Below are 23,779 nucleotides of genomic sequence, written 5' to 3'. Positions count from 1 at the left end.
CAAAATGGCCGCCGAGTTGTCTTGCGGCGCTGGCAGAGGGGAATCCGACGGGCGAGCAGGGGCCCCGTCGGTATCCTCGACGATGTCGTCGTCGTCACCTGCGTCGGGGTCCATTCCGACGGGCTGGTCTTCTTCCACGCCTAGGCCGTGGCTTAAGACCTCGATCAGCTCCTCTTCTGAGGCTGAGGCCGAATCTCCGACGACGCCCTGCCCCCCCTTCTTCCCCACGGAGGGTTTCACGGGGGTCCTATCGATGGGCACAAAGGAAGACTCCCTCCGAGGAGGCAGGGAGATTCTGGGCCCTGAGGTCGCCACCACTGGTGCAGCCACCACAGGCTGAGCCAGGGCCGCCGCGACCGTTTCGATAGAGGGCTTGGTCGGATGGATCAAGGCCTTCACCACCTTAGGTGCGCTCACCGCCTTATCCTTGAGGGAGGGGGCACTGCCACGCTCCTCCTCTGCCTTAGAGCTCGACCGGGGCCTCTCCAGGAGCTTCGCCGGGTGCTCGGCCTTCCTCTTACCCGACCCAGAGCGTTGGCTCGTGGTTGATGGTGCCGGGGAGGGTGCGCCCTGCCTGGCGCCCGTAGAGCCCGACCGTTCGGCGCTCCCGGTGCCAGCGGACTTGCGGTGCTTGGCCTTATGTTGGGCCCCCGTCGCCGGGGCGCCCTCAAAGGTCTTAGAAGACCGCTCGGATTTCTTCTTCTTCTCGCCAGACGGGCTCTTACCCTCCAGCCAGTTGGCGAGACGTTGATGGCGGTCCTTCATGGTCCGTTCCGACATGTTGCCGCAAAACGCACAGTCCTTCTCCACGTGCGTCTTGTCCTCATGAAGGCAGTAAAGGCAGAAAGAGTGTTCGTCCTCCTTGAAGACGTTCTGCAGCTGGCATCCAGGGCAGACCCTGAACAGCTTTCCGGGCGTCGAGCTTCCCTTCTCCTGGGCCATCTCCGAGACCGGGCCTGAGAAGCTTCTGGATTCCTCCGAAGTGTAGCTCGACGAAATCTTCACCCTTGAGGGGCACAGATGAATCCGACACGGGTCCCCGTTGATCGGATGTAGGATCGGTGGAGCTTGAGGCTCTTTGACCGAAAGAATCGAAGTTTTTGTGAAAAAAGCGCGAAAAATAGCACTAACGCTCGAGAGCAATAGCACGAGGATCCCAACACATGAACGTGCGGTAAAAATCTGAAGATGGCTGCCAGAGGCGGTGCTTAGGTAGAGGGCAGTCATTGGCTGTGGTCAGTATGACGCAGAGACCAGTGATTGGTTATTACTACGAAAGACAGATCAGAAACGAAACTGATACTGGTTTTTTCTTTACCGAGGATTCCCAGCCTGACGACGGGGAATATTCATGAGCATGTGAATCCATGCCAGACCCCATTCTGGAGAAATGGGACTATGATTCTGGGTACTGGTGACATGGGGAGAAGATAATAAGTTGAAGTGAGCCATATAGCCACAATATAACCCTCATTTTGGCTGTGTCTTATAGAATCAAAATTGAAAAAAGAAAAGAATTCAAAGCCAATATTTTGGAATAAAACCGAGTCCAAGTGGGGTAGAATATATCTCCCATTGAAAAAAGTAAGTGATTTTTTTCACACAATGGCAAACATGATATAATGTATTTAAAAATGAGTTGAGCCGCAGTGTTGGATTTATATGGAAAACTGAGACAGGACTCCGTTTTACAGGGTGACACTCACCGATTAGAAAAGAGAGCCCGGGTGTAAGTAAGAGACAAAATAAGTGGATGAGAATATCCAAATTTGGGTAAGCATCATCCTTTTTGATACAAGTAGTTAACATTTTTTAAAGAGAAGAATATAGGGCATGGCTTATGATAACCTATAGTAATATGCATCTATTATACACTAGATGAGATACATAAGGTGGAAGAGCGAGAATTCCAATAGAGATTTGGGAATCTGCAGCAAGAATCAGTAAAGGTCCAAGAGTCAGTATAAGGAAGTGGGGTATGTAATAATGAACATACTGCTATAGCCCTTTTAGGGATAAGGGCTTGTTCATATGATAATAGAAACGAATATTGTAAACTCAACACTAATAGGGTGTCCTTTTGACCAACGGGGTACTCTCCCCAACTAAAGAAGATTTTAAAAGTTCGACACAAGACACATTCCCCTGAAGAATGTCCTACATTGGTGTTCAAAAAGGACAGAAACTTGTACAAGTCGGGTTTTGATATATTAATAGGGAATAAGCTGAAAGTAGGAAGGCAATGGAATCAAAGTGTCAGTTGGTTACACATGTTTGATCCTTTGAAGTATTGTACTACGATTCACTTATGGTGCTTCTATTTGTGTCGTTTTAGTACTTTGTGTGTTATGTATTATGATTGTGTTTAAGAAAATATGGTAACTGATGATTAATAAAATTTGTGATAATCTTTTGGAAATTTCCACTTGATGTGGGAAGAGTGAAGGGCGATACCTGAATAAGCTATAAGGTCTTTTTGTATATAGAATAGATACTCACAGAGTAAGAAATCTATTTATCCCTAGCTGTGATTTGGAACCGTTTGAGAACAGTCCAGTTTCATATGCGACAGAGGCACTCCAAAGAGGACAACTCCTTCCCTTTGGCTGGTGGGACCAACCAGCCCTGAAACGAACTACAATCCAAGCCATCTCCCGAGGTGCTGTGCCTTTCCAGAGCTGCAGACCGCAAATACAGACCCATTTGTAGTGCAAAGTTTTGCCAACGCCAAATCCGTCCAAGTCTTTGCTGAGCTCCTGGTAAACCTACAGAGACACAATCGACTCATCCAAGTCCCCTCACCAGAGTGCAGGACTCCAGGAATCTAAGAAGATTGACCGGGTGAATCATGTCCTTAATTGGTGCTGCAGAAAAAGGCGCTAAAACCGCAGCCTCACTATAGAAGCTGAAGAAATCAGTGTGAGGTCCTCTCTTGAGACTGCTGTTCAGATAGCCCGATCAGAGTCCTGCCTTTCGTCACCAGACCAAAGAATCCAGAGACAGATCCATCAGTGCTGCGCAGAGGAGAATCCAGCCACGAACATTTCTTCTCACCTAAGGTACTGTGGGTGAAAAGGTATTGCTTACCTTTAACCAAGAAGTCGCTCCCGAGTGTTGAGTGCACAAAGGCGTCCACTCTTACCTCCGACCCAAGCTGTCAGCTTGCGTCCCTTTCGCGCGTCCTTTAACAGGGTCTCCAACTTTGTGTTAATTCTACTAGGATCCTTACCTAGTGACTGAAAAGTATCCACAGGAACTTTTGCTGTTCTGCTGCTTCTTAAGACTTTGAGCCCTCTCCAAACTGACTTTTGCATACAGATCAGACTTTTAAAGCTTTAGTTTGCTGATAAAAAGCTTCTAGAACCTAAGCGCTGCTACTGTTTGACCAACCAACCTTTTTCCTTCCTAAAAGACTATCCTATGTGGTTTTGCCAACTAAATACAATTACTGTATATCTGTCTGTGCGCGGTCATACCAATGATACAGTAGAACTGTCATTCATGTCAAACTAACAATTGAACCACAAAAAACTGCCAACTAATCAGTGGCCATTGAAAAGTATAAGTAATCCTGTGTGTGCTGGTTAAATGATTGAAGTATATTGAGACATTCCTTGTGTAAATATATATTTTAATATAAATGTATTGGTATGAATGTTTCTTTGGACTACTGTACTAAGTGTACTTACCTACAGCTCACATATTCCTCTTACGATGAGCCTGACTGCTCTGCTACTCTACCAAGGTTCGATAAGTAGAACAGACTGATAATAAGAGTTGGGGACCTGTATACCATTGGGATAGTTTTATGAAGTCTTACCTCAAGTGGACTAAAGGAAAACTCCCCTAGCTTCAATAAGCAACAGAGCGCTTTACAGAAACCCTTTGTGTTTAAGTTCTGTTCAAGATGGTATAGCCTTTGCTGGCAGTCCTTCTGCCTTTTCATGTGAGAGGTCTTCCTTCATGCATCTTCACAGGCTTTGCAAGGGAACCCCCAGAAAGGACGACAAGTGTGCGTCAGCTGGCACAAGTGGGAGGGTAGCTTCCCCGAAAATACACATTCCTCCAGGAAGTAACGCTGTTGCTGGGGAGATTCTGGGAGGCTGACTGTCCACCACGTGACAGACATCTCCAAGTTTGAACGTTGCAAATACCCTTATTGGAGGACTGAGCTGACCCAAAGCCTGATTTCTGGAAATAAGCAAGAGCTGGACCCAGTAAGCAAGTCTACCGCTGGAACAGGAAGATATCTGAAGACTGAGGGACACTCATGCTGCAAGTACCAGCATTGGCTGATCCAACACCCGCACTCTTCGGACCTCAAACCTTTACTCTACAAGGGAGATATTTTCAAGGCATCACCTTCTCAGACTGTTGAGCATAACCAGTCAGCTGTCTCTTACCTATATTTCCATTCCCAGGTCGAAGCTTACATATTTGAAATTCACCTGTAAAGCATGGTAGCAACTTTGCTCCACTGAAAGGACTTCTATTCAGCCAGAGTGCTGGTATCTTCATCGGGATCCACAGTGCTCAGCTGCAACGCTGGAACCCAGTTGTGCTCAACAGAACAAGCCTGCCAGGAACCAAAGGCCAACAGCCATGGACGAGACCCGGTTCACGGGTCAATGCAAGGCGTCCATTGGTTGTTCATGATGGTCTCTGCTATGTTGTGGAACCTAGCCAGTGTGCTTCAGCCACCATCTAACATCTACAGAGAACCCAGCGGATCGCTGCCTGTGAAAGCTCTCAAACCTGTGACCAGATGACAGCACCACCCCCAATGAGTGATCCAACTCATAGCCAGCTACTCTGGATCAACTGGGAGCATGTCTACTTCTGTGGGGGCTAATTGGTCTGAAATCCCTTATATCTGAAGAGCAACACGCATCCCCATTGAGCGCAAACCTTTGCTTACATTAGCGCTATCCAGTGCTGACTTGGGTCAGTGGTGGCAGGGTCAGTACTTCCCAAGCAACATCCTCTTTGAACCGAGGAGTGGCTGCTGCTTCCAACACCTACATTTTGATTAAAGCCACTTTAGTCCTATTCCAAAAACCATTTATGGATCGATTCTTGCTTTGTCCGGAACTCTCTAGCAGAGTGGCCTTTGCTAGTGCCACTCACCTGTGACTAAATTAGTTTTTGGGACACCTAGAGACTCTATAGATCGGGATGGGATTTCTTCAGCTTGCTACATAGTTTGGAGATGCTTTATAAAAGAAAGGCCTATGTGCTTATGTTCAAACAACTTTTCCCTGCTTTACTAATTACACTACATTGTGTGATATCTCTGGGCCCCATAGTAGTTAGCATCCCATAGTGGGTGCCAAACTGGTGTGCACAGAACTATTTTTACTTGCCATGAAATGCATAAAGTGTGCTGTAGTGTAACAAATAATTAGAGTATATTTGTACTTGCTTGTATGGTACCTTTTATCATTTTACGTGTTAACTATACAACTGAATAGTATACCCCATCCTTCGTTCAACCTGAATGCTCAGGTTTGCTTCCATCAAGAAAGTGTATAAGGTAGGCTCTGCTTGAGACAACCCTGTTGCCCCAGTTTGGCTTCTGTAATTACTACCTCAGGTATAGACTTTGAAAAACCTCCAAACAGATTAAGAAAATTTCTATTTTGGGAATTCTAGGGTCACTTAACTTTTTGCTTCTTCCTCAAACTCCCGATCTATTTTTGGTGTTCCGCATAAGGCTCCCTGTCCGTTGGGTACTTCTAAAGAACCACATGTGTGCCCAGAATTAATTATATCGCCCTACATTGATGTTCGGGAGCAGGCTGGTGGCAGTAATTTAGTTTTGGCTTCAAAGGTGCAGGCTATTTTACTGCATTAGCAGCCAAATATACATTTTTGGTAGCCATTGAGTTAGCCACAGATTTGTTCAGGCCCTACTCGCAGTCATTTTGTTATTTTTTTTGGCACCAGGTTAAGCTTAAAATGGCCTTTCTGCACCCCAGGGCGCTGGAAAACTGGATTAAGATGGGCTGTTGCTATGAAGTCTAGTGTGGCCCCTACTAGAGGGGCTCTGGCTCCATGGTCCGTATTCCCTGCCCCTACCGGCAACCATGAGTAACAAAGGAACTTCAGATTCTTTTGTGTGCTGGTAACCAGTCTACTTGGCACCAAAGCCTTCCATCTCAGGGCCCATCCGCCCAGATGGGATATGGGACGTTTGTTGCTTCTTGAGCATCTGGATCCTTGCCGAGTTATTGATTTGTGCAACCTCTATTTTGAGTTCCCAACCACACCTAGTCAGACCTAAACTGACAAACATGTGCGCCTGGCGTTCTCGGTCAGAATTCCTTACATCCAGCACTGTGTTCTTGTCCCCAGTTTCCGATTATTCCAGTAGTTTGTTTCACCTGCATAGGTCCCATGGGACCCGGGTTAGTGATATTTTGAGGTCACCTCATCTGTTTACTATTGCTTTGACCTTCATCAACCAGCTCTTTGTGGCCTGGTTCCCTGGGTTGGAACTCTTTTTGGAGCCTTCCCTGGTTTGTTGGCCTTTCTGTTGGACATGTGGGGTAAAGGTGGCTCTCAACTAACCTTTCCCCTAAAAGTGTAGCAGACCAATAACTTTGAAGCTTTAATCTCCAAAGGGACTATGCTCCCAGTCTGGGATGAGGTTGAACTGACACTGGAAGCAAGCAAAGTAGTAATCGGCAAAGGGACCAATAACAAGACAGCAGCAAGACTGCTGAAATCCCAAAGATCCTTTGAAGGGTCAATCCCTGGAGCGTTAAGCTACCGAGTCAACGTGACGAGAGGTATGTCAGCTGGAAGCCAGGGAAGATGCAGACGCTGAGGGTGATAAGTTTGGAGTCTACCCATACCACTTCTTTGATCCGACACCAGAGTGTCTCTACACCCCCTGATCCAGATTGCACTCCTAGGCAACCTAAACCCTACCCTAAGTGTTCCTGTTGAGTCTATGCCCGATCCTGTAAAAATCGCCACTACTACACTGGACATGGTAGAGGAACCCTTACCTGTTCCTCCACTGGAAGATAGAGACCCTGACTTGGCACAGAGTGCAAAGCCAGGTCAGGAGGAAACCCTAGAAGAGGCCCCAGCTGCTCTCCGTCATACAACCAGGGAGAGCAGGCCTGTTATGAAGTTTATGATTCACCAGGGGCCCAGTGGGAAGTTCCCTTTGTCCGTTACTCTGAACCGTCAGTTCCTCCCTTCTTCATAGCAGGTTCCTGGGGGTTCAGGAGTACTGTAGGAGATGCCAGAGATTCAGGGTACTGGATGGCAGCCAGTGGCCTGCCCATCTAAATCATGGCTTGACAAATTCACAGAGCAGGCAAAGGCTATTTTCAGGGCCAAGGATAGTTTAAAGCAGGGTGGGCATGTAACCACATTCTGGGCGAGATTAAAAAAAGAAAAAAGGGGGCTACGGAAAAGCCACGTCAGGGATGCTTCGAAACAAGTGAAAGAAATTGGAATAAAGGCCCCCCTGCTCGTGAGGTATCATTAAACTAAAAGACGAACCAGTTACCCAGCGTCACCAGTTTAACCCTCAACAAGGATGGTTTGGTTTTGTTTGTTTTATTTGTATTTATATAGCGCACAACAGCCCGACGACATTGTGGCACTTGTTACAGTACAGAGCTTAGTTACATAGTCATGAGGCATGCATTTGTTACATAATGAGCAGTTTGAGTAAGGATTATATATATATATATATATATATATATATATATATATATATATATATATATATATATACACACACAAGGTTACACTATAGTTATATTACATTTGTGTTTATATTACAATATACATGATAGGGGTAGAAGAGTGAGGTCACCTCACTCTGTCCATCACTGCCGCTGCCCCGGCCTGAATAGTGGCGCTACTCTGACAAGCAGGGAAGTGCCCAAAATCAACATCGCCTCCCCAGCGTCCCTCTAGTCTCCACCTGGCTCCGGGGCACTCAAAATACCAGCGCTCCACACAGAAGGCAGCGAAATGGGTCTTGAACCGAGAGCGCCTTCAGTTCACTTGCCCTCCCCAATTGAAGTAATAGCTACCAGAAAAGCAGTCTTATAGGTGAGAACCTTAAAACTAGCTTTGTGCATTGGTTCAAAAGCGGGGCCCATAAATTTAGTAAGGACAACATTTAATTCCCTTCCAGAAGTTGGATTAGAAATAGGCAGGTGAAGTATTGTCACCCCTTCCATGAAAGCCTTAATTACAGGGACGTTCCACCAGGAACCCTTGCTTTGAGAGGTGGTGCAAGCAGAAACTGCGGCAAGGTGATGTTTTAGGGAGTTAAAAACTAGTCTCGTGTCTACAAGAGTTAAGTAAAGGAGTGTGTGTGAGTGAACAATCAATTGGGTTGATGTTACAAGTACCACACCAAAATGACTAAGTGTCTCCATTTACTGAAATAACAGTGTCTGGTATTTGGTTTACTTGCCTCTTTAAGAATGTCCATACATCTTTCAGGCAGTTGAAGACACCCATACTATGACCTCACGAGTCAAGCTGCGAGTTTGAGAGCATGGGTACAGCATTGTCGCTTCATCCAGGGACAGCATGTTGCTGGGTCAAGGCAGTCTAACTGGAGGGCAAAGTGACATGTCATGAGATGAGAACCAAGGCGGACAGGCCCACATTGGTGCCATCAGGATTAGTGTAACTTGTTCCTGGTGCATCTCGTGAATTATCCTGTTGAGGAGCGGAGTTGGGTGGGTAGAGGGGGTTGGGGGATCAGGGGTGCGTAAGCAAACCTCCCTGACCATTTGAGCCAGAGACCGTTCCCCTTGGACATCTTTTGAGGATAGGCGTAGTCTGGGCATTGTGCGTTCTCCAGTGTTCCAAAGGTCAAGCTCTGGATGCCCTCATTCTGCAAAGACGTGCAAAACATGTTCAGGCAAACACCACTTGTGTTCAACGGGTAGTTGAATGTCTCTGCTGAGCACATTGTTAGGCAGAAACCTGTGCAGTTCCCTTAGGGACCACTGCAAAAAGTTTAAGACTACATGTGTTAGCAGTAAACCCAATTGGTAGCAGTCTGTACCCCCCAGATTTACCTGGTAGCTGTGGCTGAGCAGTCAGACTTCTCTCAAGAAGAGTTAGGCAGTATATAGGGTATACACATTAGGTACAAAAATACAATAGCACAAGCAAACATTGACCAGAGCTTTGGTATAAAAGTATATAATTATTTAAAAACACACTTGTACAAATACACTGGCACTAATATGTCAAGCAAGTTCAAACACAGTCACTAGAAATATATACACCTCCCTAATTATTCGACAAGTCTTAGGAAAAGAACGCCACTTCTTTTCAACAGAGGCGAGCGCTTAACCAAGACGGCACTCCAATAATTATTTAAAAAGGGAGAGAAAAGGCAGAAATAGGAAAACACACAATACCAACACTTTTAAAGAACCACAGCAAGTCAAGAAAGGCAGGGACTACTGTAGAGCAAATAGTTCAAGGCCAGGCCCACTCTTGGAGAGCAAGGCGGAATGTGCCCAAGATCACAGTTGAAGTACACAAAAGTCTTTGCAGATAGTTCAAAAGGAGTTGGATCAGTTCAGAAAAGTTAATTAACAGGTCCGAGGTCACCCCAGGAGAGTCAAGGATTTACGGGACACCTTGAACAGTCTATTGCAAGGGAGACCAGGCGGGGGACAGTACCTGAAATGGTGAGAAAGCTCCAGCGGGGCAGTTGTTCCTGGCAGCGGGTGCAAGTCAGTGCTTTGTCCAGGGGAAGAGAAGATCTCGACGTGGAAGAAAGCTGGAGGTCGTTGCACTGCCAGGGAAGAAACCAGCCGGGGAGTTTCCCGGTTAAAAAGGTACCACCCTTTTATTCGCGGTAGTGGTGAAGCGTGGCTATACGGCCGCCGGGGTGCTCGTCACGGGCGATTCGACCACGAGACGATCCAGGAAGGCGAAAAGAGGGCGAACTGTTTAACCCCACCAGCTCAAAGGAAGAAGACTCTCCTGGAAGAAGATCTTCTGTCGTTGGGAAGTGGTGAGTCGGTTCAGCAGGGCTCCACCGGTGGTGTCGTCGTTGCAGGTCGGCTCAGCTTCTCCCTCTTCGGATTCTTTAGGTCCTGTGGCGACTTCTGAAGTTCCAGCCCCCAAAGCCCTGCTTTTATGCAGAAAACCCCCATTCATCAGTCCAAGCTGTCACTCAAACATGCTAAGTGGTGAGCCGAGCGGCTCACCACTGGGCCAATCACACAAGAGTGCGACTTGAGTTGCCGAGGCAACTCAGTCCAGGGTGCCTATTCCTCCCCTCCCACACATCCTGTAGACCCAGATAGAGTGGCACCACTTTTGGAGGCTTCTGTGCAGAAGCCCGCCAAAAGTGGAACAAAGGGCTCGACTTGGTTTGGAGTTACAGAGGCGAACACAAACGCCATTTTAAAACAGAGTCCTGGCAAAAAGACCCAACCGGGGAATAAATATTAAATAAATAACCCAGCGGTATCTTTAACATTGCACCAAAAAAGTGGTGCGTTTAAAATTAATGGGAAAATCCCATAGGAAATATTCCGGTGGAATATTTCACGTGGTAACCACTGCCACCAGCCAGAAACTCGACAAGGGGGGGGACTGGACAGTGCCCCATTGAAAAACAGACCCAGGGGCAATCGAATTACCCCTACCAGTACTTTCACAATATGATGGTTTGTGCTGGTTCTGTTCACAATTTAAGACTAGTAAAGTCAATGGTGACTTTACCTGCCCTGGGAGACAGTAGTCAGTCCCAGGGTATGGAGTCTATGTTTGGGGGCCACTATGACACCCCTGCGCTACTCGACTGAGGGTGCTGTGTAACACTTACCAAAAACACATGAAGCCCTATGGGGTCAAAGAGCCCATAAAACACACTACAAAGTCAAAGGACATTCTCAAATCATGCCTAAGAGTGGGAGAAAAAGAGTCTCACTCTTAGCAGGAGAAAAAAAATAAACCCCAAAAATCCAGCAAAGCTGCTGGGGGACTCACTAGGTTTGGGAAATTAGCCTATACAGAGAATTCTCCCTAACACACATCTTTAAGAAGATTGTGTTCTCCTGGAACGTGTTGTGACAGGAGGAACATATGTTTGAGTGCCCACTTAGAAATGCTTTGTGCCAGCTTGGAAAGAATACCTCCTTGCTTGTTTAAGTAAAACATGGCCGTGGTGCTGTCTGTTAAGACTAGAACGGTCTTCACTTATAGTTGAAAAGCTTTCAGGGCTTTGAACACTGCTAGGAGCTCTAACAGGTTGATGTTATTGTTTAATATTTGTATTGCGCGCCAAACCCAGAGGTAGCTGGGAGCCTGAGAGACTTAGCAGTTACATACATACAGTAAGTGCCAGCACGTTACAATCCAGTGCAATAGAACAGTATTGGACCCTGGTTACATGTGGGTCAGGACGGGTAACATACAGGTGTAGAATAGGGAGGACATAGGGTTACAGAAATCAATAATTGGGAATGGCAGGTTACAGGGATAGACTTCTTAGTGGGGAGACTTGTTGCTCAACCAATTCTTTATGTTGGCTTTAAAGGAGAGGAAGGACGGTTCTTGTCTGAGGGAGATGGGGATGGAGTTCCATCGTTTCGCGGCTTGTACTGGGAAGCTAACTCCTCTGGCTGTTTTTAGATTGAATCTTGGTACCGTCAGATTGTGGGAATGAGTAGATCTGGTAATGCGTGTATGTTGGTGTTTGCAGATTTTGTCTGCCTGGTATTTTGGGGCCGAGTTTGTGAGGCATTTGTGGGTGATGGCTAAGGTGCGTAGAGTGATTCTATCACGGATGGGTAGCCAGTTAGCGTTCTTTCTATGTGTGGAGAAGTGGCAGGTTCTGGGGAGGTGGAGGGCTGCTCTTAGAGTTCTTCTGAAGTACCTGAAGTTTGTTCAGGTTGTATTCAGCAGAACCCAGGAAGAGAGTGTTGCAGTAATCGAGTTTAGATAGAGCAAGTGCTCTAGCCAATGTTATTCAGCTGCTTGTGGATAGGAAGGGTTTACAGCTGTAGATCAGTTTGTTGGTGTAGGCCGTGGATGAAGCCACGCTGTTTACCTGTTATTTGAGCGACAGAGTTGCATCAAGGTAGACCCCCAATGTTTTTATTTCTTTGAATACATTGATAATGTTGGCATCAATGATGATGAGCATCTAGTATTGAGTTTATTCAAGCATGCCTGGGTATCCACGATCATCAACTCAGTCTTGTCGTCATTAAGACAGACTGTTGGTAGCCACCCAAGCTTGAATCTCGAGGTAGATGCTGTTTAAGAGAGTCGTGGTCGTAGCAGCCAGTGAGGGGGATGAGGACTTGTGTCATCTGCATAGTTGGTGTAGATGACACCAAAGTTATCCAGGCGGTTGAAGAATAGCTTCGTAAAAATATTATAGAGGGTGAGCGACACGGAACCCTGTGGGACGCCGCAAGTATTGGTGTAAGGTCGGTTGAGGCCGATTGGGAAAAGACTGGTGGTTCTGTTGGAAAGGAAGGATTTCACCCAATTTGACGCATTAGTGAAAAAGGCTGCTGCTGTGGTCAGATGTTTGGTAAGGATTTGATGGTCGACAAGATGCGTTTGCTCACTATGGATTGTGACCATGTGCCGTGCGCAGCAAGGATGCATCTGTGGTGAAAGTGGCAATACAGATTTTCCTCAACAAGAAGAGTCCACATTCAAGCTCGTGCCTCTGTGGCATCTACCAACTCTGCCAAACTCTAAAATCTGCAAGGAGCTGGCTAACCCTGCTGCAGTCTACCTCTCCTGTTGCCTTCCAGGCTCTTTGCAATGCCCTTGCCCCTCACTATCTCAAAAACCCAGGACATCCTGTCCACCCCTCTCCCTACTCTCCCCTCCCCTCTCAGTCAGTCAGTGCTTGCTGACCCTCGTTCAGCCACCCCGCATCCTCCTCCTCGTCCTTTCTCCCCTGATGAGGTCGCTAGATAAGACCGATCTATGAAAGCCTCGTCAAAACCGGTTGATCCCTGTTCCTCTAAAACCATGAAGGACCACATTGACACCCTCGCTCCGGCCCTTGCTGATTTTTGCAACCACTCCTTTGCCTCAGGATCCTTCCCCCTCCCCTCTGAAGCCCTCTCTTGTGCATCCTCTTCTCAAGAAACCCACAGCTGATCCTTCTTGTCCGGCTAACTATTGCCCAATTTCCATTACTCCCTTTCTGGGCAAACTCCTGGAAAAGTTGGCCATCTCTCAGCTTGACCTTCATTCCAATTCTGTTGGCTGTCTCCATGACCACCAGTCTGGCTTCAGAGCTGCCAGCATCACGGAAACTGCTCTCCTGAACATCCGTGAAGATCTGCTCTCCAACCTGGTCCAACATTCCCTCTGTCCTCATCCTCCTCAATCTCCCTTCAACACAGTCAAACATATCAACCTGCTCAACCGTCTCCGCGATAACCTGGGCATCACTGATCAGGCTCTGGCCTGGCTGATCTCTTTCCTCTCGGATCGACCCTCCCGGTCCAACTTGCTTCCTTACCATCATCCATCTTCCTCTCTACCCGTGGTGTTCCCCAGGGGTCTAACTTCTCGCCCTGGATTTTCAACCAATAACTGGCAACTTTCACCCACTGCATTGCCATTTTCTGCTCAAATTTCCAGTGCTACGCTGACAACTCATTTTCAGGCTGGCCTCGGCCACCTCCTCTCCCTCTCTCACCTCCGATTGCCTAACTGCCATTCAAGCTTGGTTTGCCGCCAATGATCTTTGTTTGAATGCCAGCAAGACGGAGATCCTCCTCACCTTCACCATCCTTTCCCCTCACTCTGGCCGGCCTACCTCCATGCCACTCATACTTGAGAACCATCTCCGGAAGCACCTCAAGACCTTCCTCTTTGCTTCTGCCTTCGCTCCCCCTCCCCCCTGCTGATCTGTTCTCTCTTGGCACTGTGCACCAGGCCACCCCTCTGTCCTCCGGGCCCAGGTACCTGCTCACCCTGCCACCCTGCCACCCTCCGGCACTGCCTCCATGCACTGGAGTCTGTATCTCTAGCAATACAGTCCCCCCACCCCCCTTTTTCTTCCTGCACTTATCAGACCTACCCTGTCTGCCGCCTTAAACCCAGCACTTGCCAATTGCTGGCTGCACTAATACCGTTTGTTGCCTTTATTATTTAATTATTATTCATGTTTCTCCTTTGCTCCGCACTTTCCACTTCTCCCCCTTCTATGCACTTTTCGCCTCCCCCTCTCCCGTGCACTTGCGCATTCTCAATGTCACTGGGCCTAGTAAGATCGTTGTTTTGTTCTCCCCCGTTCCACCCCCTTGCCGTGTCGCGCTCTGAAATACTTGTGTACGAGCATGCTAGAAATAAAACATCAAAAAGTGGCCTCTACTGCAGGGGTGGTGAACGCTTTCACTTTTAGAAGGTTTACCGTTGTCCACCACTGGAGTGATGGAACAAGGGCTTTTGAGACAACCACTAGCAAGCATTTTTCTGGCACCACATGCCAGTCTGCGCAAGCATAGGATGCATGTGCAGACTGGCATGTGGTACCAGAAAAATCCAGATGTCATCATTCCTAATAGCTGAATGGCTCTCTGTACTGTTATCTGACGAGCAGCTACATATTGAGGCATTTGGAATTACATGTTCTGGACCCTCTCATAAGGTAAGACAAGGCCATCTTCTGTTCGAATAAGGGTGCCCAGTAATTGTTTTACTTAGCTGGAGACAAGGCACTACTTTTCGTTGATAGTGAACCCCAATTGAAAGAGTAGGACTACAGTCTTTTGGGGCTTCTGTAGACACACCTGAAGCGGGTCTCCTGTTATGAGCCCGTCGTCTAGATAAAGGTACACTGTAACGGACTGTCTGCGTTAGTGAGCTACTGCCACTACCAGAACATTGGGAAAAACTTTTGGGACTGTGGCAAGGCAGAAGGGGAGTACGTTGATAGTGAGTGTCCCATCTTGAACCTTAGGTATTTTCTGTGTGCTGGCAACACTGAAGTATTAAAGTATGCATATTTCATATCCAAAGTTATGTAATACCTGCGCTTCAGAAGTGGAACTCCTGCAGAGTTGTCATCCTGAACCTTTGAGGCTTGACATACTTGTTTTCGGGACAAAGATCTAATACAGTGCGCATGGTTAGATCCGTTTTGGGTACAAGGATGTGCATTGAATAGACACCCTGGTTTACATGATTATCTGGGACGAGTTCTATTGCTCCCTTTTGCAGCAGGGCCTCCACACAATGTAGGGTGATATTAACCCAGTGGGACCAAATGGGGATGCTTAGTGTAGCAGAGAGCCAGATAGGCTACCATGGGGTCATAACTCTAAAAGGATTTCCGTTGAACTTTAGAAGTCCGCCGACCACAAAAAAAGTTTGAGTCTCCAAAAACCTCAAGCTGAAAAAGAAAAAAGTTTAGGGGTCCATAAAAAGATGGCAGAAGCAGGAAACATTTTATTCTGCCCTAAAGCTGACAAACAAGCTTACATCAGTTGTGATGACTGGGCACATACTCTGCGTCCGTTTCAGCTTCTAGATCATGACAGATAAGAAATGATGTGTTACTCACCGTAGTGACTAACGTATTCTTAGTCCCCTTTCCTCCATACTGCATGAGCGTCTCTTCCAAGGGACGGAAGACGGAACCTTTTACACCAGAAAAAAAAACGTCCACTTTAAATTTAAAGGCGCGCTGGGGTGTGGCCCTGGGAGCATGCGCTGCCCTGACACCACCCACCGGCACCACACCTCAGTCCCCATTGACGCGTCGACAATAGATTTAACATTGCCTAATGACACCAGTATTAGGGGGAGGATGGTGGGACGTATGGAGGAAAGGGGACTAAGTATGTTAGTCACTACGATGAGTAACTTATATCTCTTACGTCCCACCCCCTTACTGCATGGGCGAATACAACTGAATGTAGCCCCAGGGTGGAGAGGAGACCCTCCTTATACAAATAGGTTCCTGAGACCCGCCTGTCCCAAAGCTACATCAGATCTAGAGCTGGCATCCAAACAGTAATGTTTGCAGAAAGCCGAGGGAGTGGCCCAAGTGGCCGCCCTGCTTATGACTTGCCAAGGGACATGGTGCTGGAATGCAATGGCCGTTACCTTGGCCCTGACTGCGTGGGCATGCATGTTGACCAGAAGCGGCTTGTGCTGGCCCTCATATGCTTCTGTGATGGCCGAGACTATCCAGAGGAATATGGATAGCCTGGTTTTAAGCCTCCGAAAGTGAAACAGGGTGTCAGATTTGCAGAAGCCCTTGGTCCTGTCCAAGTAGTATTTCAGGGCATGCCCGACATCCAGGCAGTGCAGCACTCTGTGCTTCGTCCTTAGGATCGGCAAAGAACGTAGGAAAGACTATTTCATCGTTCAAGTGGAAAGCAGACGGCACCTTGGGCAGAAATGCTGGGTGTGTCCGCAGGACTACTTTGTTCCTGTGAAGGGTAGTATATGGTTCCGAGGCGACCAGCGCCTGGATTTCGCTGACTCTACGAGCCGAGGTGAGGTGAGGTGAGGCAGGCAAGTTAGGCTGTCTTGATGGTGATCAGCCTGATGTCTGCGGATGCCAGTGGCGCAAACGGTTTGTGCGCAGGGCGCCCAAGACTATGTTAAGGTCCCACACATGGTGCGGGCTCTTGATGGGAGGGAAGAGCCTTGTGAGCCCTGACAAATGTTTGGCGATCGGATTGGAGGAGAAGATCCCCCCTCCTCCGAGTTCCTGTAAACCCTGATGGCTGTGAGTTATGTACGGCAGGTGTCCACCTGCACACCAGAGTGGGCGAGGAGCGCCGAGGAGGAGAGAACGTCGTTCAAAGTACATGCTAGTGGGGAGGTTGGGGGGGGGGGTCGATTTACTTGGAGTCTGTGGCAGAACCAGGTCCATTTACTTTCATACTGGGCCCTGGTAGCCTTGCTCCTTGCACCCTTTATGATGTCCAGATCAGCCTGGGAGAGGCTGAGGTGCCGCAGCATAACCTGCTCAGGCACCATGCTGTGAGGGCTAGTTTCTGAGGCGCGGGATGGATGACACTGCCCCCCTGCTGCACCAGATGATGTGCTGGGCCCGTCAGGAGGTGAATCTACAGCATCGCCGAGAGCAGCTCTGAAAACCATGGCCTGGCCGGCCACCATGGAGCCATTTTAATGTTGAGCTAGCAAGACCTCTTGATCTTGCAAATCACTCTGTAAATCAGTGGCGTGGGCAGGAAGGCATAAGCCGTCATGCCGTTCCACTGAAGCCGAAATGAGTCGCCCAGGGAGCTGGGGCTCTGTCCCTGCCAGGAGGTGAACTGAGGGCACTTCTTGTTGTGCCAGGTGGCAAAGAGATACACCTGGGGATGACCCCACCTGTTGATCTGAGTAACAAGGTCATTTAGCTGCCACTAGTAACTGTCCGCTCCCAACCTGCTGAGCATGTCCGCCTACAGGTTGGATATCCCCCGGGAGGTGGACTGCTGTGAGGTAGATGTCGTTTTCCAGGGCCCACTCCCACATGGTGATTGCCAGTCTGCAGAAAGGAGGGGATCTGGTGCCTCCCTGCTTGTTGTCGTAGTACATGCTGGTCGAGTTGTCTGGATGAGGACAACCTTGCCCCTGAGAAGTGGTAGGAATGCTCTGAGCGCTAGCCAGATGGCGTTCAGCTCTAACTAATTGATGTGGTATTCCTGCTCCTGTCGAGTTCAGGTGCCGTGGACCGAGAGCTCGTCCAGGGTGGCTCCCCAGCCCTCGAGTGAGGAATCTGTGGTGATGGTGGCCTGTTGGGTGGGCGGCCAAAAGGGCTTGCCCGTCCTTAGGTTGCAGTCCCTGGACCACCATGTTACGTCCGGGTGGAGCGATGGAGGAACGTTGATCAACTCTGATTGAAAACCCCGCTCCCGGTTTCATGAGACCGCGAAGTGCAGTTGAATCCTCCTCATCCTCAATCCTGTGTGTGGAACGGCTAATAGGACCGCCGCCAAGAGACCCAGGAGATGATGGTACCACCATGATGAGGTGACCTCTCAGCTGAGGAAGTGGGTGGTGGCCCTCTTGATGGCAGAGATCGTGTGCCCCGACGGAACTATCCTCTCGGAGCACGTGCCCCAGATGAGGCCCAAGAATGTCAGATTCTGCATGGGTTGCAGCTGCGACTTATTGAGATTGAGCGAGAAGCCCAGATCGTTAAGTGTGTTCATAAGGGCATGGGAAGAGTGGTGAACCGCTTCCAGAGATGTAGCCCCGACGAGCCAGTCATCGAGATATGGGTAGATGTGGAGGCTCTGCGCTCTGAGGAGGGCAGCCACTGTATTTATTCATCAGCCTGGTAAAGACCATGGGGGCCGAGTTGAGGCCAAAGGGGAGGACCTTGTATTGGAAATGGTAGCCCATGATCCTGAACTGTAGGAAAGAACGATGGGGCTGCCAAATCGGGACGTGTAGGTACAAGTCCTTCAGATCCAGGTAGCTGGGAGGCTGGGACTTCCTCCACTGCCAGGCTCTCTACGAGCGACCGGATCTCTGCAAGAAGAGTTGCTGTCCCAACTTGAGGAAGTGGAGGTGAGGAGGGAGGAGAGGCTGGGATGGGATGGGTAGATGGTACCCCGTGGATACTACAGAGAAGATCCAGGGGTCCGCGAAATTCTGGCGCCAGAAATGTGCATGGAGAGCATGCCTGCCTCCCACTGGAGACACGTGTACCCTGAGGGGCGTGTCATGTCTTTCTCTCAAAGGCTGTCGCGGAGGGGACGGGACAGTGACTGGAAAAAGCCCTTACTACTCCCCCCCCCCCCCCTCAACCCCCTTTTTGTTGCTTGCGCCAGTGTTGAGACGGCAAACGGTAAGGCTGCCTGGATCTGCGTTCCTGGAAGTCTCGGAACCCTCAGTAGGTACGCTCCCCTGTCGGAGCACTGCTGTGACTGGGTGTACAACTTGGGCGTGGTCTTTGTTAAAATGGATAAAGACTTGGCCGTTTGTGAGCCGTTTTTATTTTTGTTCAGCTCCGTGGTGGAGTGGAAGAGGTCCCCCCACCCCCAAACCGAACAGAAGATCTAATATGCGTTCCTGGACGTCCGGGTTCAATTTCGTTGCCCGGAGCCAAGCGGTCCTTCTGGCCATGCCATCTGTATTGCCACGGACATGAGAGGTGACAATATGGGCCACAGTGGATTCCATGAGGTCCTGCGCCACCAGCTGGGCCTCAGCCAGTCCGGCCTTGAAACGTGATTGGCTCTGCGCAGGCAGTTTCGGGAGGAAGTCCGCAATTAACCACCATAACCTTTGGTTAGCGGCCGCCAGCATGGCATCGGCGTTGGCCTGACGAAGATGCAAGGATGCGTTGGAATACAGCTTCAACTCGTACGCCTCCAAGATAGTCTCCTCCTCGCCTAGTAGCGTTACAGCCGAGGAGGCTGAGGTCGACTGAGGCTTGGAGTATAGTAAGGCCGCAGCGATCACAGAGGAGTGTGGCTGAGGATGGGCCAATAGCAAGTGTGTATCCCCTCCATCTGCCTGTACTTGGTGTCTAGCCGTCGATTGACCAGCTGGACAGAGCGGGTCTTGAGCCAACCCTTTTTGGCCAGGGAGACTACATCGGTCTGCAGTGGAATTACTGTTTTGGCAGAGGGGCTTTGCGTGAGGACTTCAGCCAGAACCCCGCCTCTGCCAGCTGCTCAACCGCGGGATGGGGTAGGCCTAGGTACTCCGCCAGCCCTGCAAGACGTTCGTGGAAGGCCCTGGCTGATGATGGCGCGTCAGGATCCTCCTCATCCGTATCCTGTACGCCAGGAGGATTCTGCGTAGGTGGAGGAGTAGCGGGAGCCGAAGGCTGAGGTACGGGGACCGGCGGCAGAGGCCGGTACGGAACCACCTGAGGAATCTGCTGGGGAGCCGGAGGCATAGGCTGCGCTGGGACCGGAGGAGGAGCCTGTGGTGCCAGTAGCATTGTAGGGAACATGTCCCTGAAGCCGTCCCCGAGGATAACCCCCATCTGAGGTGACATCATGAGCCTGAGGAACTTCTCGAAGAACCCCTCTTCAAAGGCCGGAGAGGTGGAAGGGGATAGCGATGGGGTAGCGGGAGGCTGCTGCAGCCGGTGCCTACCCTGCCCATAAGGACGTAGTGGGAACCTGCCCTGCGCAAATGAAGGATAGGCTGTAGGCCATGTACCTGGTTGAGGCCAGTCCCACCTGGACACTCGTTCTTTGCCAAACTCCTGGAATGGTGTTGGACGGGTGCCGATGTCTGGCGCGGCGGCCATTTTGTTGAGCTGCATGTGTCGTGTTGCTCGGCTCGCAGGGCCCAGCCTGCTCCAAAACCGAGTGTGGATCGCAAGGCCTACCCTGCTCCTAGAGACTAGGCCCGGTAGGTGTGACACCGTCGGCCCATGGGCCGGTAGAGCTGCGTTTAGGCGCCCCCTCAGCAGTATTGTCGGTTCTATGGCATGGCCCCTGGGACATAATGCTGGTAAAAGGGTGGAGCCCCTCGGGTGGCGACCTGGTCAAAGATCCTTCCGGTCCCTCAGCACTGTCACCAGTAGCTGGAGCAGCCTTGGTGCGCGTGCTGTTACAAGGACCTGAGCGGTCCCTCCTGCACGGGTGAGTCCTTGGGAAGGAGTCTCCCTTGTGGGGTGCGATGGAAAATAGAGGCCCTACCTTGGGCTGGCTCAATGTTTCATGAAGTTCTTAAGGTCCTCTGGAGGAGACTTCTGGAAGAGCTCCCTCCACCTGGCTAGTCTATTCTTCAGCGATTTCGATGACAGGGCATCACACGCTGTACAAGCTTGCCAACCGTGGTCTGGGCAAGGGAAAGTAGGCAGAGGTTGTGGGGGTCTGAAGTTTGGAGGAGCCTGTTGCAGGATGGACACCTGCTGAACCCTGAGGAATTCGACATGCGCCGGAGGACTGAGTACCTGAATCATAAGAAAAACAAAAAAGAGAAGCATCCGCGTGTGGAATTAAGTGGCTGAAGCCAAACCCATGAGCGCTGGTGAATTTGGCCCGTTCCCGTCGATGCGGAAAACGGGACTAAGGTGTGGCGCTGGAGGGCGGAGGTGGGCAGCACATGCCCCCCAGGGCCGCACCGCCGCGCGCCTCTAAATTTAAAGGGGAAGAAGGTTTTTTTTCTGGTGAAAAAGGTTCCGTCTCCCCGCCCTAGGAAGGGATGCCCATGCAGCATGGAGGAAAGGGGACGGGACGTAAGAGTATGGTATGCTATATGCACCCAACACTGAACTATGGAAGGTGAAGGTTGTCCATTAACGTGCACTGAATACATTTGATGTTTTTGTGAAGGAGAAATTAAAAAAGATGGGAGAGGAAGTATCTGAAGAAAATAGGCAGTGGTTTGCACAAGATCAAATAATTTTGTTATAGTACCAAAAACAAGAGGATTAGGGTCAATATATTCTGGTAAGAAAGGTTGTGTGCCTCGTGTGTGTTCAGTGAAAATGAAGGTGATCCGATTTAACGCAGCACACCCTTTGAAATTCAGCTAAGTAGGAAGTGATGACCATCTTAACTCGGCGCACCACACCCCAATAGAAGTTCGCAGATGTCATCACGAATCCCGTCTGTTCTATTATATATGTGCTCATGGGCTTTGCCACAGGGGTGGGTGCGAGAGAGACAGTTTAGATGGTCACTTCCTCACAACCACTGAGTTTCAAGGGTATTCATGGTTTGTTGAAAATGTGTGGTGGCAGATTTTGCAGCGCTGTAAAAAACGATCAATACATACCAAGCGGTTTTACTGGAGTAGGGTTTTTCTCAGGGGCTTCTGCCAACTGCATCCGCTGCTTTGGAGACTGCATAATTTTTGGTGTCGTAGCAGAGTCCTTTTCCACACTTGCTGTGGAAATACCTAAAAGTATCCAGAGTTAAAACACAAGTGAATGTACTGTACAAAATTAATGTCGTTGATAGGGGACTAAATCTAAACATTTTTAAAACACTATTTCCATGCTCAAAAATATTTTGGTTTGTTCCATAAGAAGAGAGTTCCTTGAAGAGTTATTGAAAATGCTTAAAACTATTTTAACATGGTATCAATCCTATTGTTCTAATAAGATAACTTCTTTGCAAACTTTAAAACAAACTGAGCTAGATCTAGGAGATATATATGATGTGCCTGTTCACAAGTGTTTATAGGCGCGACAAGGAGGTGGCAACAAAGGGGGGGACAAAACGATCTTACTAGGCCTTGTGTCATTCAGACCACGCATGTGCTGAGAAAAGAGAAGGGGCGAAGAACCAGGGGGGAGGGGAACAGGGAAGTGTAGTTACCTTACAAGTGCAGCCAGTGGGTGGCTCATAAGTGCAGAGAGAAGGGACTGTAGGGTTGCACATACAGACCCTTAAGTGCTGGGGAGCCCGGAGGTAGTGTGAGGGCAACTGGACATGCAGGAGCCTGGGTCAGAGTTCAGAGGGGGACCAGGTGACCAGTGCGCCGAGCAGTCAGGTGGATCAGCAGGGGAGAGGAAGAGAGAAAGTGGAAGTGAAAAGGAAGATCTTGAGTTGCTTCCGGAACCAGAGGTGGTTTTGCTCAAGTTTGAGAGGTAGGGAGGCCCCAGAAGAGGAGCTAGATCTGCCCCCAACTCTCTGCTTGGAGAAGCGTCGGACCCTCAGAGTTGGAGGTGGAAGAGAAAGTTGGAGGTAGAGCAGTCCCAGACCCCAGAAAGCCTTGTGGACGATGCAGAGGGTCTTGAACTTGATCCTTACTGCCACAGGGAGCCAGTGAAGAGATTTCAGAGCTGGAACACAATCCCTGGGCTTGAGGCCAAGGACAAGTCTCGCAGTCCTGTTTTGGATAAGTTGTGAAGGTTGAAGATTAGCGGCAGGAACATTTAGAAAGAGGCTGTTGCAATAGTCCAGCCTAGAGAGGACCAGAGTTCTGGACACTGACTTCTGGGGGAAGTGAGAAAAGGAATACCACCTCTGAGGAAGTCCAGCTGATAGAGAAGTCAGATGCGAGGAGAGAAGGAGAGTGTGAAGTCGAAGATGACACCAAGGTTCTTAGCCTCACAGGAAGGAGCAGGAAGAGGGCCCAGAGTGGGCTGCCGAGAGGAAAGTAGGAAACAAGTTACTTACCTGTAACCGTTTGGCCTTTGTGGTCCTCCCAGACGCCTTGTCCTGCTTGGCTTTCTCCTTACGGGCGGATCAGAGCCTCGGTCCCCTTTGGCCTTCTCCGTCACCTTCGGATTCTCTGTGACCTTGGGATTCTCCTTGGCCACCTTGAGTTTGCCCGGATGGTCCCACTTCCTCTTGAACGAAGATCCTGAGCGTTGACTGGAGACTGAAGTCGCTGAGACGTCAGACGCGCCCTGGCCGCTGAGGAGCCCGCCGCAATGGCAGTCCCGGCGGCATTGGACATGCGGTGCTTGGCCTTTTGTTGGACCCCCAAGGGAGGGGCGCCCTCAAAAAGGACGTAGAAGCCCACTCAGCTTTGCCGGATCCGGGAAAGGCGTGCCCCTGGGACCCACCCAGTGCAGAGACCTTGGTCTGCAGCCACTCATTCAGCTGCTTTCGCCAATCCTTCAACGTTCGTGACGAGAGGTCACGGCAAAATGCACAATCTTCCTTCTTGTGCATCGGGTACAGGCAGTAGAGGCACTGGGAATGTTTAATCGACCATAAAATCATTGCGCAGACCGCAGTTGGTACAAAGGTTGAAAAGAGGAGGAATCCTTCTCGTCCACCATGATCCACGAGGTGTAGGCCTTGAAGAATCTTCTGGTAGCCTCCACGAAGAAACTCTACGAAATCCGCCCTTGAGGGGTGCTGAAGAATCCAAAAAACAGGTCCTCATTAAT

At 49.5% G+C, this 23,779-nt stretch overlaps 1 protein-coding gene across 4 annotated transcripts in view; it reads right to left on the bottom strand.

Annotated features, from left to right (window-relative positions):
* The window catches only part of ANLN (anillin, actin binding protein), a 728,409-nt gene that overhangs the window by 482,198 nt on the left and 222,432 nt on the right, over positions 1-23,779 (bottom strand). For all 4 annotated transcript variants that reach the window (XM_069613260.1, XM_069613259.1, XM_069613262.1 and 1 more), the window contains exon 9: positions 21,709-21,831. In XM_069613260.1, coding sequence (XP_069469361.1) covers positions 21,709-21,831 — 123 coding nt within the window. The remainder of the gene's footprint in view (positions 1-21,708; positions 21,832-23,779) is intronic.

The sequence above is a fragment of the Ambystoma mexicanum genome, chromosome 5p, assembly GCF_040938575.1.
Source record: "Ambystoma mexicanum isolate Mex_15411 chromosome 5p, UKY_AmexF1_1, whole genome shotgun sequence".
Lineage (NCBI taxonomy): Eukaryota > Metazoa > Chordata > Amphibia > Caudata > Ambystomatidae > Ambystoma > Ambystoma mexicanum.
This window is presented reverse-complemented; position numbering and strand designations above follow the sequence as displayed.